This window comes from Esox lucius, chromosome 6, assembly GCF_011004845.1.
Source record: "Esox lucius isolate fEsoLuc1 chromosome 6, fEsoLuc1.pri, whole genome shotgun sequence".
Lineage (NCBI taxonomy): Eukaryota > Metazoa > Chordata > Actinopteri > Esociformes > Esocidae > Esox > Esox lucius.
The window spans coordinates 668,066-680,308 of NC_047574.1; the positions used below are offsets into that span (position 1 = coordinate 668,066).

Genomic DNA, 12,243 nt, shown 5'->3' on the forward strand with positions numbered 1-12,243 from the left:
AACAAGAAGCTGTAATGGCAAAGACAAACATGTTCATAAAAGCACACAAACACACACACACACACACGTGCCTCCCTGTCTTTTGTAAGTTTAGGCAAACTAGACAGTCCCAACATCATGGTAATGTAGAGCACAGCTTCTGTCCTACAACTAGACAGTCCCTACATCATGGTAATGTAGAGCACAGCTTCAGTCCTAAAACTAGACAGTCCCAACATCATGGTAATGTAGAGCACAGCTTCAGTCTTACAACTAGACAGTCTTTACATCATGGTAATGTAGAGCACAGCTTCAGTCCTACAACTAGACTGTCTCTACATCATGGTAATGTAGAGCACAGCTTTAGTCCTACAACTAGACAGTCCCTACATCATGGTAATGTAGAGCACAGCTTCAGTTCTAAAACTTGACAGTCCCAACATCATGGTAATGTAGAGCACAGCTTCAGTCTTACAACTAGACTGTCCCTACATCATGGTAATGTAGAGCACAGCTTCAGTCCTACAACTAGACAGTCCCTACATCATGGTAATGTAGAGCACAGCTTCAGTCCTACAACTAGACAGTCCCTACATCATGGTAATGTAGAGCACAGCTTCAGTCTTACAACTAGACAGTCCCTACATCATGGTAATGTAGATCACAGCTTCAGTCCTAAAACTAGACAGTCCCAACATCATGGTAATGTAGAGCACAGCTTCAGTCTTACAACTAGACAGTCTTTACATCATGGTAATGTAGAGCACAGCTTCAGTCCTACAACTAGACTGTCTCTACATCATGGTAATGTAGAGCACAGCTTTAGTCCTACAACTAGACAGTCCCTACATCATGGTAATGTAGAGCACAGCTTCAGTCCTAAAACTTGACAGTCCCAACATCATGGTAATGTAGAGCACAGCTTCAGTCTTACAACTAGACTGTCCCTACATCATGGTAATGTAGAGCACAGCTTCAGTCCTACAACTAGACAGTCCCTACATCATGGTAATGTAGAGCACAGCTTCAGTCCTACAACTAGACAGTCCCTACATCATGGTAATGTAGAGCACAGCTTCAGTCCTAAAACTAGACAGTCCCAACATCATGGTAATGTAGAGCACAGCTTCAGTCTTACAACTAGACAGTCTTTACATCATGGTAATGTAGAGCACAGCTTCAGTCCTACAACTAGACTGTCTCTACATCATGGTAATGTAGAGCACAGCTTCAGTCCTACAACTAGACAGTCCCTACATCATGGTAATGTAGAGCACAGCTTCAGTCCTACAACTAGACAGTCCCTACATCATGGTAATGTAGAGCACAGCTTCAGTCCTAAAACTAGACAGTCCCAACATCATGGTAATGTAGAGCACAGCTTCAGTCTTACAACTAGACAGTCTTTACATCATGGTAATGTAGAGCACAGCTTCAGTCCTACAACTAGACTGTCTCTACATCATGGTAATGTAGAGCACAGCTTCAGTCTTACAACTAGACAGTCCCTACATCATGGTAATGTAGAGCACAGCTTCAGTCCTACAACTAGACAGTCTTTACATCATGGTAATGTAGAGCACAGCTTCAGTCCTACAACTAGACTGTCTCTACATCATGGTAATGTAGAGCACAGCTTTAGTCCTACAACTAGACAGTCCCTACATCATGGTAATGTAGAGCACAGCTTCAGTCCTAAAACTTGACAGTCCCAACATCATGGTAATGTAGAGCACAGCTTCAGTCTTACAACTAGACTGTCCCTACATCATGGTAATGTAGAGCACAGCTTCAGTCCTACAACTAGACAGTCCCTACATCATGGTAATGTAGAGCACAGCTTCAGTCCTACAACTAGACAGTCCCTACATCATGGTAATGTAGAGCACAGCTTCAGTCTTACAACTAGACAGTCCCTACATCATGGTAATGTAGAGCACAGCTTCAGTCTTACAACTAGACAGTCTTTACATCATGGTAATGTAGAGCACAGCTTCAATCCTACAACTAGACAGTCCCTACATCATGGTAATGTAGAGCACAGCTTCAGTCCTACAACTAGACAGTCCCTACATCATGGTAATGTAGAGCACAGCTTCAGTCCTACAACTAGACAGTCCCTACATCATGGTAATGTAGAGCACAGCTTCAGTCTTACAACTAGACAGTCCCTACATCATGGTAATGTAGAGCACAGCTTCAGTCCTACAACTAGACAGTCTTTACATCATGGTAATGTAGAGCACAGCTTCAGTCCTACAACTAGACTGTCCCTACATCATGGTAATGTAGAGCAGTAATGTCCTTATATACCAGTAATGTCGTTATATATTAATTGTATTTAACAATCTCAGCGCAGCACCCAGACCACATCACTATATTTTCCTGTCACAATTAAATTATGTATGTTTATGATTCTAGAATATTTATTGAGTGTGTTGTTGCAAATTCCCCTTCTTATGTGGACAGTAAGTCTTTGTTTATAGTCTCACCGGCTTTAGGTGACAGACAGGTTTGGTGTTTGGACCCTGCAGGACTTTTATTTACAAAAAAATTACTCAGTTATGAAAAATTCATAACACTGTGAAGGGTGAGGCGATGCCGACTTCCTAACAAAACATGTTGCTCATAACTACAGGATGACAAGGTGTCACCATGTCTTGAGTTAATGAGAATCTAAAAACACCAAAGTACATATTAGTGTTGTTTTCCCTGGAAGGTCAATATCAGAATTTGACTGCATGTATAAACACACCCATGGACACCATCACATCCAAAACCAGTACTGGGGGTCTGTACTTGGCTGGGAAATCTTGTTCTGTGTTCACTGTGTTGCTTTGTTAGTACATCTTTTTTAGTGTTTATTGTGTTGCTGTGCAGGAAGTCTTTTTTAGTGTTCATTGTGTTGCTCTGCTGGAAGTGTTGTTTAGTGTTTATTGTGTTGCTCTGCAATAGGTATTTTTTTTTGTGTTCATTGTGTTGCTCTGCAGGAAGTGTTGTTTAGTGTTTATTGTGTTACTCTGCAATAGGTATTCTTTTAGAGTGCATTGTGTTGCTCTGCAGGAAGTCTTGTTTAGTGTTTTTTGTGTTGCTCTGCAGTAAGTCTTGTTTAGTGTTCATTGCGTACAGATTTGCATAACCATATAACTGAAAGTTATGGAATGCATTCTAATACTATATCTCTGTCATATTTCTGGTGAATATATACAGCAGTGGTTTAAATTATTCATTATTATAAACAGATTTTTCTACCTTAATAACACAAAAACTCCCTCCAACGTGTTCCATCCTACGGACACTAACTCTCTACAAATTAGCATAACCAGATTAGCCACCCACCACTCCTGCCTCCATCTGTTTGGTTCTGTTTCCTTTTTAATGGGATCGGTAGTAGGTCCCTTGCTCATTACCTATGGGGATTGCTATTAATGATATTGGGGTCTTGATATTGTTATTAGTAGTGTTGTATACACAATCATGCGATGGCTGAGAGTTACCCCAGAGGAGCAGAACCTGATGCCAAGATATTGTATTTACATTGCTGTGCCTACTTCCTCAATCAATGGTTAAACTAATACATGGTGTTTTCTGTCTGAATTATACTTCCTTTGTTGTTGATGTAACCTGATCTGTTACTTAAATCAGTACTGAACAGCGATCTAATTTGCAATGATGCAAAACATGATCTGTATATAAAATACTTTTAAATTGTTCTGTAGTTTATAAAAATGAAAAACTGTGTTAAACTCCAACATCTCTGCTGAAATATTACCAGTGAGTGTGAGTGGGGGGCGGTGGGTGGGTCATGTAGATGTGTGTAAATATGAGACACAATGGAAAAAAACTAAGTGGAAATCCATGCTTGGCTAGCAAATGATGTACAGTAGCTGCTTTTTGTAGCTGTCCTGTGAAACACTTGTTTACCACAGTTGCTAGGCTAGAGAGAGGAGCGCAGAAGACTGGGAAACAGTTTGGTTAGGGTATCTTTACGATTAAAGTTAGGGTAACTTCTTCAGGATATCTTCATGGTTAGGGTTAGGGTATATTCAGGGTTATAGTATATTCAGTTTTAGGGTATCTTCAGGGTTAGGCTATATTCAGTGTTAGGATATCTTCAGGGTTAGGGTATATTCAGTGTTAGGATATCTTCAGGGTTATGGTATATTCAGTGTTAGGATATCTTTAGGGTTCGGGTATCTTCAGGGTTATGGTATATTCAGTGTTAGGATATCTTTAGGGTTCGGGTATCTTCAGGGTTATGGTATATTCAGTGTTAGGATATCTTTAGGGTTCGGGTATCTTCAGGGTTATGGTATATTCAGTGTTAGGATATCTTTAGGGTTCGGGTATCTTCAGGGTTATGGTATATTCAGTGTTAGGATATCTTTAGGGTTCGGGTATCTTCAGGGTTATGGTATATTCAGTGTTAGGATATCTTTAGGGTTCGGGTATCTTCAGGGTTATGGTATATTCAGTGTTAGGGTAAAAATTCAGGGTTAGTGTATCTTCAGGGTTAGTGTATATTCAGGGATAGGGTATCTTCCGGGTTAGGGTATCTGCAGGGTTATGGTATATTCAGTGTTAGTATATTTTCAGGGTTAGGGTTATGGTATATTCAGTGTTACGGTATCTTCAGGGTTAGGGTATATTTAGAGTTAGAGTATCTTCAGGGCTAGGGTATCTTCAGGGTTAAGATATTTTCAGGGTTCGTGTTAGGGTATATTCAGGATTATGGTATATTTAGTGTTAGGATATTTTCAGGGTTAGGATTATGGTATATTCAGGGTTCGGGTATCTTCAGGGTTATGGTATATTCAGTGTTAGGATATCTTTAGGGTTCGGGTATCTTCAGGGTTATGGTATATTCAGTGTTAGGATATCTTTAGGGTTCGGGTATCTTCAGGGTTATGGTATATTCAGTGTTAGGATATCTTTAGGGTTCGGGTATCTTCAGGGTTATGGTATATTCAGTGTTAGGGTAAAAATTCAGGGTTAGTGTATCTTCAGGGTTAGTGTATATTCAGGGATAGGGTATCTTCCGGGTTAGGGTATCTGCAGGGTTATGGTATATTCAGTGTTAGTATATTTTCAGGGTTAGGGTTATGGTATATTCAGTGTTACGGTATCTTCAGGGTTAGGGTATATTTAGAGTTAGAGTATCTTCAGGGCTAGGGTATCTTCAGGGTTAAGATATTTTCAGGGTTCGTGTTAGGGTATATTCAGGATTATGGTATATTTAGTGTTAGGATATTTTCAGGGTTAGGATTATGGTATATTCAGGGTTAGGGTATCTTCAGGGTTATGGTTGTGGTTTCTGTAATGTGTAACTAACAGTTTATAAAATGCCTGTGATGTGATTTTATTTGCAGGTGTCCCAGAAGCTCCATCTGCAGTGTGTTTGACTGTGGCCAGCAGCTCCTCCTTGACTGTTACCTTCCAGGAACCCCACTTTCTCAATTCAGCTGTAGTGACCAAGTACAGAGGTACACCCATATACACACACACACACACACATATACAAACACACACACATACACAAATACACACACATTCTCGCACACACATACACACACACATACACACAAACACACACACACAAAAGAAGGGTATCTAAATGTGTAGGAAAAATAGATTATTGCTTGTTTGCTGTATCTCTGCTTTCTATTTTATCTCTCTGTTTCTGTTCCTTTTCTTTCCTCTATTTTCCTTCTGCAACATCTTCCCTGCCTGTGTGTCTTCTGTTCTGACAGGAAGCTGCTTGCCTCAGGTCCTGAGGGATGATACATTCATTTTATGAAGCCCTTTTTACATCAGCATTTGCCACAAAGTTATTTTACCAAAACACCCAGCCTGAAACCCCAAAGAGCACTCAGAAAAAGAAATTACATCTAATCCACTATTATTATGCCGTGACTGATATTGACTTATTCCCCCCATTCCCATCCCTTCTCCGGCTCCTCCTTCCCACCCATTCTCCGGCTCCTCCTTCCCATCCCTTCTCCGGCTCCTCCTTCCCATCCCTTTTCCGGCTCCTCCTTCCCATCCCTTCTCCGGCTCCTCCTTCCCACCCCTTCTCTGGCTCCTCTTTCCCACCCCTTCTCCGGCTGCTCCTTCCCACCCCTTTTCCGGCTCCTCCTTCCCATCCCTTCTCCGGCTGCTCCTTCCCACCCCTTCTCCGGCTCCTCCTTCCCATCCCTTCTCCGGCTGCTCCTTCCCATCCCTTCTCCGGCTCCTCCTTCCCATCCCTTCTCCGGCTCCTCCTTCCCATCCCTTCTCCGGCTCCTCCTTCCCATCCCTTCTCCGGGTCCTCCTTCCCATCCCTTCTCCGGCTCCTACTTCCCATTCCCCCTAGCTACAATTACAAGGGTAACAGTGAAACAACTGTGTGCCATCCTCCCCTCTAGCTTTTTCTCTCACCTTTATCCTTCCCTCTCTCTCATTCCCTCCCTCCTTTCCTCTATCTTTCTTTATCTGTCACTCTCTTTTTCTCTGTCTCTCCCTCAGTTTCCCCCTTTCTGTATCTCACTGTCTTGTTTTCCTCTCCCTCAATTTACTCTTTTCATTCCTTCCAGCTACAATTAGAGGCCAGAGTTCTGGAAGCCCAGTAGAGGCAGGTACCTTGTGGAGGGGCAGTATATTAAACTGGAACAGCCAATAGGCAGATGTAGCATGCAGATCACAACAATAATGAAGTGATACAGTTAGTGCACATGGTTTCAGGTATAAAAGTCTTTAAAACCTCTTAGGGGTTCTGTTTAAATTGCTTAGAAAGCTAGAGCAAAGGAGAGAGAAAGAAATTAGAGAAAGAGGGAGAAGAGAGAAGGAAAGATAAAGCAGGAGGGAGTAAGACATTAGGTACGAATAGCCTGGCACAGCAGACTTTTAGGGAAATGCCTGAAACTGCATCCCCCACATGACAGTCTTCTGTTCAGCCAATCCAGTAAATTTAGAGGAGGAAGGACTTAATATTAGGTGGTACGATGCCATTGACTCAATAGAAGGTGGTACGATGCCATTGACTCAATAGAAGGTGGTACGATGTCATTGACTCAATAGAAGGTGGTACGATGCCATTGACTCAATAGAAGGTGGTACGATGTCATTGACTCAATACAAGGTGGTACGATGCCATTGACTCAATAGAAGGTGGTACGATGTCATTGACTCAATACAAGGTGGTACGATGCCATTGACTCAATAGAAGGTGGTACGATGTCATTGACTCAATACAAGGTGGTACAATGTCATTGACTCAATAGAAGGTGGTACGATGCCGTTGACTCAGTAGAAGTACGGAGCTGTAAGACTTTGTGTTATAAACAAACTGAACATGGCGTTATTGTTTTGTTTTTTTACTAACAAAAACCTTTGCCTTTTTTTTTTGTAACCAGAAAGCCAAAAGCAGACATTCACAAGCACACACAGGTAGCCTGTAGTATTTGTAATTACGTGTGTGTGTGTGTGTGTGTGTGTGTGTGTGTGTGTGTGTGCGGGTATGTTCCCATAGTGGAGTGGAGCTGTCTCAAGGACTTCTCATTGCTGGCTGGAGACATGGTGTTGGAAAACCTACAGACTCTGAAGTGTACCATCAATGGCCTTACAACGGTAATATACTACACTGACCAAACACAGACATGCAGAGAGAGACAGATAGAGACTGAGACTGAGAGACAGAGAGAGACAGAGAGACTGATAGACAGAGAGAGACAGAGAGACTGAGAGACAGAGAGAGAGACTGAGACTGAGAGACAGAGAGAGACAGAGAGACTGATAGACAGAGAGAGACTGAGAGACAGAGAGAGACAGACAGAGAGACTGAGAGACTGAGACTGAGAGACAGTGAGAGAGACTGAGAGACAGAGACTGAGCTAGACAGACAGCTAGACAGACAGAGACAGACAGACATATTTTAAAAAGCATTTCATTCAATTTGGCATGAAGGACTTTATCTTAAATGAATAGAAAGTGGTGTTGGAGGCAGAACGTATGATTAAATTAAAACCATGTATGAAAACAACAAATGTGACGTCAGAATTGGAAATAAACCAAGTGCCTTCTTCCCCCAATGGCGAGGTGTTCGACAGGGTTGCACTTTGAGTCCCTGTTTATTCAATATCTATATAAATGAACTGGCAAAAGAATTTGAGGAATCAGCAGCACCCAGCATTGCTCTAAGTAACATGGAGATTAAGGCCTTATTTTTTGCGGATGATCACTTGTTGGTCTCAAATAATACCAAAATACCAAAGAGGGACTACAACAACACCTAGACAATCTGCACTTATTCTGTCAAACCCAGGCCCTGACAGTTAATACAAAAAATACAAGAATTATGATATTTCAGAAAAGGTCCAGATTTCAGGAAAACAGATACACCTTTACCTTGGGGCACACTAATATTGAACATGCACAAACCTACACATACCTTAGTCTCAAAACAAGTTCCACAGGTAATTTCAATATGGCTGTTAATGAGCTGAAAGACAAGGCTAGGAGGGCTTTTTATGCCATAAAAAGATCTGTCCAATTCGCCCAATACCACCTAAAACATTTTGAAGTCAAACATAGAACCACTTGCACTGTTTTGACAAATGGGATAAACACCCTATAGAAATGTTACATACTGAACAAAAACCTCCTCCAAGTGCAGAGGGGAATAGTCTTTGCAGAGCTGAATTAGTCCAATTTACCCTCCTTATAAATATTTAGAAAAGTGCACTAAAATACCACATCCATTTGGAATAAAGTGACCCTAAATCCTACCACCCCCTAGCACTGAACAGCCAAGAGAACATACAACAGAGTCCCCTAAAACAGCTGGTCCTGAGACCTAACCACTCCAGCACCAGACGGCAACAAGACAGCTGCACTCAGGCAATCAGGCCCAACCAAGTCATCACTAAACAGAAAGAAAAATATAATGATCTTAGAAGAAATGTTACAAAAACACTAAGTAAACTTGAATGCTATTTGGATCTAAATCGACAGTCCAAAGTGGAAGTCTACCTGACTACCTATATAGCTCTGGAAAAAATTAAGAGACCACTCCTAAATCAGCATCTCTACATGTATGGGAGCCATTCCATTCCAGTGTCTGTTAAATTCCAACACAGGCACATCTCATTTTACTTAATGAGGTACTGATTAGGTGATTACCTGAACCAAATCTAATTTAACAAGGAAATGTCTAAAAACCACTGCTGTGGTCATCACTATCCTCTTGGAATATGACCAGCTAGATGGCAAAAACAGTGCAAGTAGTACCTCAAAGGTAATTTGATCAAAAAAGTGTTATTCAGCATGAAAAAAGAGTTCAAATTAAAAGCTTTGAGTGAGGAAAAGAAGGGTTAAATTCTGGCTTTACTGGTAGAGGGATAAAGTGAGCTTCAGGTTACTTCCATCCTGAAAATTTCTAAGACGGCGGTTCATAAGAACAAGGTCAAGCCATTGGGGACAACAAAGCTACAGACTGGCAGAGGGCGAAAACAACTGTCCCCTGACCGAGATGACCGTCAAATCATTTGAATGTTGCTCAACAACCGTAGGATGACATCAAGTGACCTACAAAAAGAATGGCAAACAGCAGCTGGGATGAACGGTTTGAAACAGGCTCTTAGGGGCAGGGCTAAAGTCGCCCAAAGCTAGAAAAAAGCCCTTCATTAATGAGAAGCAAAGAAGAGCCAGGCTGAAGTTTGCAAAAGACCATAAGGATTGGACCGTAAAGGAGTTGAGTAAGGTAAACTTCTATGATGAGTCCAATTTTCAGCTTTGCCCAACACCTGGTCGTCTAATGGTTAGATGGAGACCTGGAGAGGCCTACAAGCCACAGAGTTTCACACCCACTGTGAAATTTGGTGGAGGATCAGTGATGATCTGGGGATGCTTCAGCAAGGCTCGAATCTGGCAGATTAGTCTTTGTGAAGGACACATGAATCAAGCCAAGTACGAGGTTATCCTGGAAGAACACACACTCCTTCTGCTCTGACAGTGTTCCCCAACTCTGAGAATTGATTTTTCCAGCGGGATAATGCTCCATGCCACACAGCCAGGTCAGTCAAGGTGTGAACGGAGGACCACCAGATCAAGACCCTGTCATGGCCAGCCCAATCACCAGACCTGAACCACATTGAAAACCTTTGGAATTTGATCAAGAGGAAGATGGATGGTCACAAGTCTTCAAACAAAGCCGAGCTACTAGAATTTGTGCCAGGAGTGGCATAAAGTCACCCAACAGCCATGTGACTGACTGGTGGAGAGCATGCCAAGATGCATGAAAGCTGTGATTAAATCAGGGTTATTCCACCCAATATTGATTTCTGAACTCTTCCTAAGTTAAAACATTAGTATTGTTGTTGAAAAATGCATTTTTTATATTTATATTTATATTGTATATGCATTTAGGTGTTTATATTGTATATACATTTAGGTGTTTATATTGTCTATGCATTTAGGTGTTTATATTGTATATGCATTTAGGGGTTTATATTGTATATGCATTTAGGTGTTTATATTCTGTATGCATTTAGGTGTTTATATTGTATATGCATTTAGGTGTTTATATTTATATGCATTTAGGGGTTTATATTGTCTATGCATTTAGGGGTTTATATTGTTTATGCATTTTGGGGTTTATATTGTCTATGCATTTAGGGGTTTATATTTATATGCATTTAGGGGTTTATATTGTCTATGCATTTAGGTGTTTATATTTATATGCATTTAGGGGTTTATATTGTCTATGCATTTAGGTTAATAGAGGGAAGGTGTCAGTCTGCCCCTGCAATATTGGCTCATCCATTGCAGGTTTTAATCTACAAGATATTGCTATGATACATTTAGTGATGACTGGAAGGATTATACCAACTTGTCTGCTGAGACCAGGTCTTCTGAGTGTTTTGTTCAGCCTTCCCTGGCAAACACTTATTTTGTGTGTATCTTTGTGTGTGTGTATCTGTGTTTGTGTGTGTGTATCTGTGTGTATGTGCATTTGTGTGTATTTGTGTGTATCTGTGTGTCTGTGTGTGTGTGTTCCAGGGGAGGCAGTACTATGTCCAGGTGTCGGCCTACAACATGAAGGGTTGGGGAGCCCCCCAGCAGTCTCTACCCGCCTCCGCAGTTCCCTCCAGTGAGTCCACTTTATTATGTTGAACATCCATGGAAATTACCTTCACACAGAATGGAAGAATGAATAGAAAAATAAAGGACAGCACTGTACTGTAAAGATAGGTCAGTACTGTACTATGAAGGTAGGACAGCACTGTACTATGAAGGTAGGACAGCACTGTACTATAAAGATAGGACAGCACAGTACTATAAAGATTGGACAGCACAGAGTTATAAAGATTGGACAGCAGAGTACTATAAAGATAGGACAGCACAGTACTATAAAGATTGGACAGCAGAGTACTATAAAGATAGGACAGCAGAGTACTATAAAGATAGGACAGCACTGTACTATAAAGATTGGACAGCAGAGTACTATAAAGATAGGACAGCACAGTACTATAAAGATAGGACAGCACTGTACTATAAAGATAGGACAGCACAGTTCTATAAAGATAGGACAGCACTGTACTATAAAGATAGGACAGCACTGTACTATAAAGATTGGACACCAGAGTACTTTAAAGATTGGACAGCAGAGTACTTTAAAGATAGGACAGCACAGTACTATAAAGATTGGACAGCAGAGTACTATAAAGATTGGACAGCACAGTAATAATAAAGATAGGACAGCACAGTACTATAAAGATAGGACAGCACATTACTATAAAGATGGGACGGCACAGTACTAAAAAGATTGGACAGCAAAGTACTAAGAAGATAGGACAGCACAGTACTATGAAGATGGGACAGCACAGTACTATGAAAATGGGACGGCACTGGCGTTGAAATCAACTCGTTATCCCTGTGAGACCCACAGAGACGCGCTGTTTTTGTAACCTACAAAAGGACCTTGTCTTTTTCCTCCTCTGTGTTTTTCTATTGGCTATCTGGCATACATTGCACTGGTCAAAGTAGTAATGTCAAGCCAAACAGAAGCAGCCTACTAAGCTTTCCAACCATTTTTGCAGTCTGCAATGTATTAAGACCAAAGTTACTGCTCACGTGTGCTTCCTCGTTACTACCAGTATAAACACTGCCTTGTGTACAGTAGGCTACTACCGGTATAAATGCTGCCTTGTGTACAGTAGGCTACTACCGGTATAAATGCTGCCTTGTGTACAGTAGGCTACTACCAGTATAAATGCTGCCTTGTGTACA

The 12,243-nt window shown here is 41.3% G+C and overlaps 1 protein-coding gene across 4 annotated transcripts in view; it reads left to right on the forward strand.

Moving 5' to 3' along the window:
• ankfn1 (ankyrin repeat and fibronectin type III domain containing 1) overlaps positions 1–12,243 on the forward strand; it is a 180,738-nt gene that overhangs the window by 123,956 nt on the left and 44,539 nt on the right. For all 4 annotated transcript variants that reach the window (XM_013132030.4, XM_020044034.3, XM_029120616.2 and 1 more), the window contains 3 exons: positions 5,349–5,462; positions 7,487–7,584; positions 11,014–11,104. In XM_013132030.4, the coding sequence (XP_012987484.3) occupies positions 5,349–5,462; positions 7,487–7,584; positions 11,014–11,104 (303 nt within the window). The remainder of the gene's footprint in view (positions 1–5,348; positions 5,463–7,486; positions 7,585–11,013; positions 11,105–12,243) is intronic.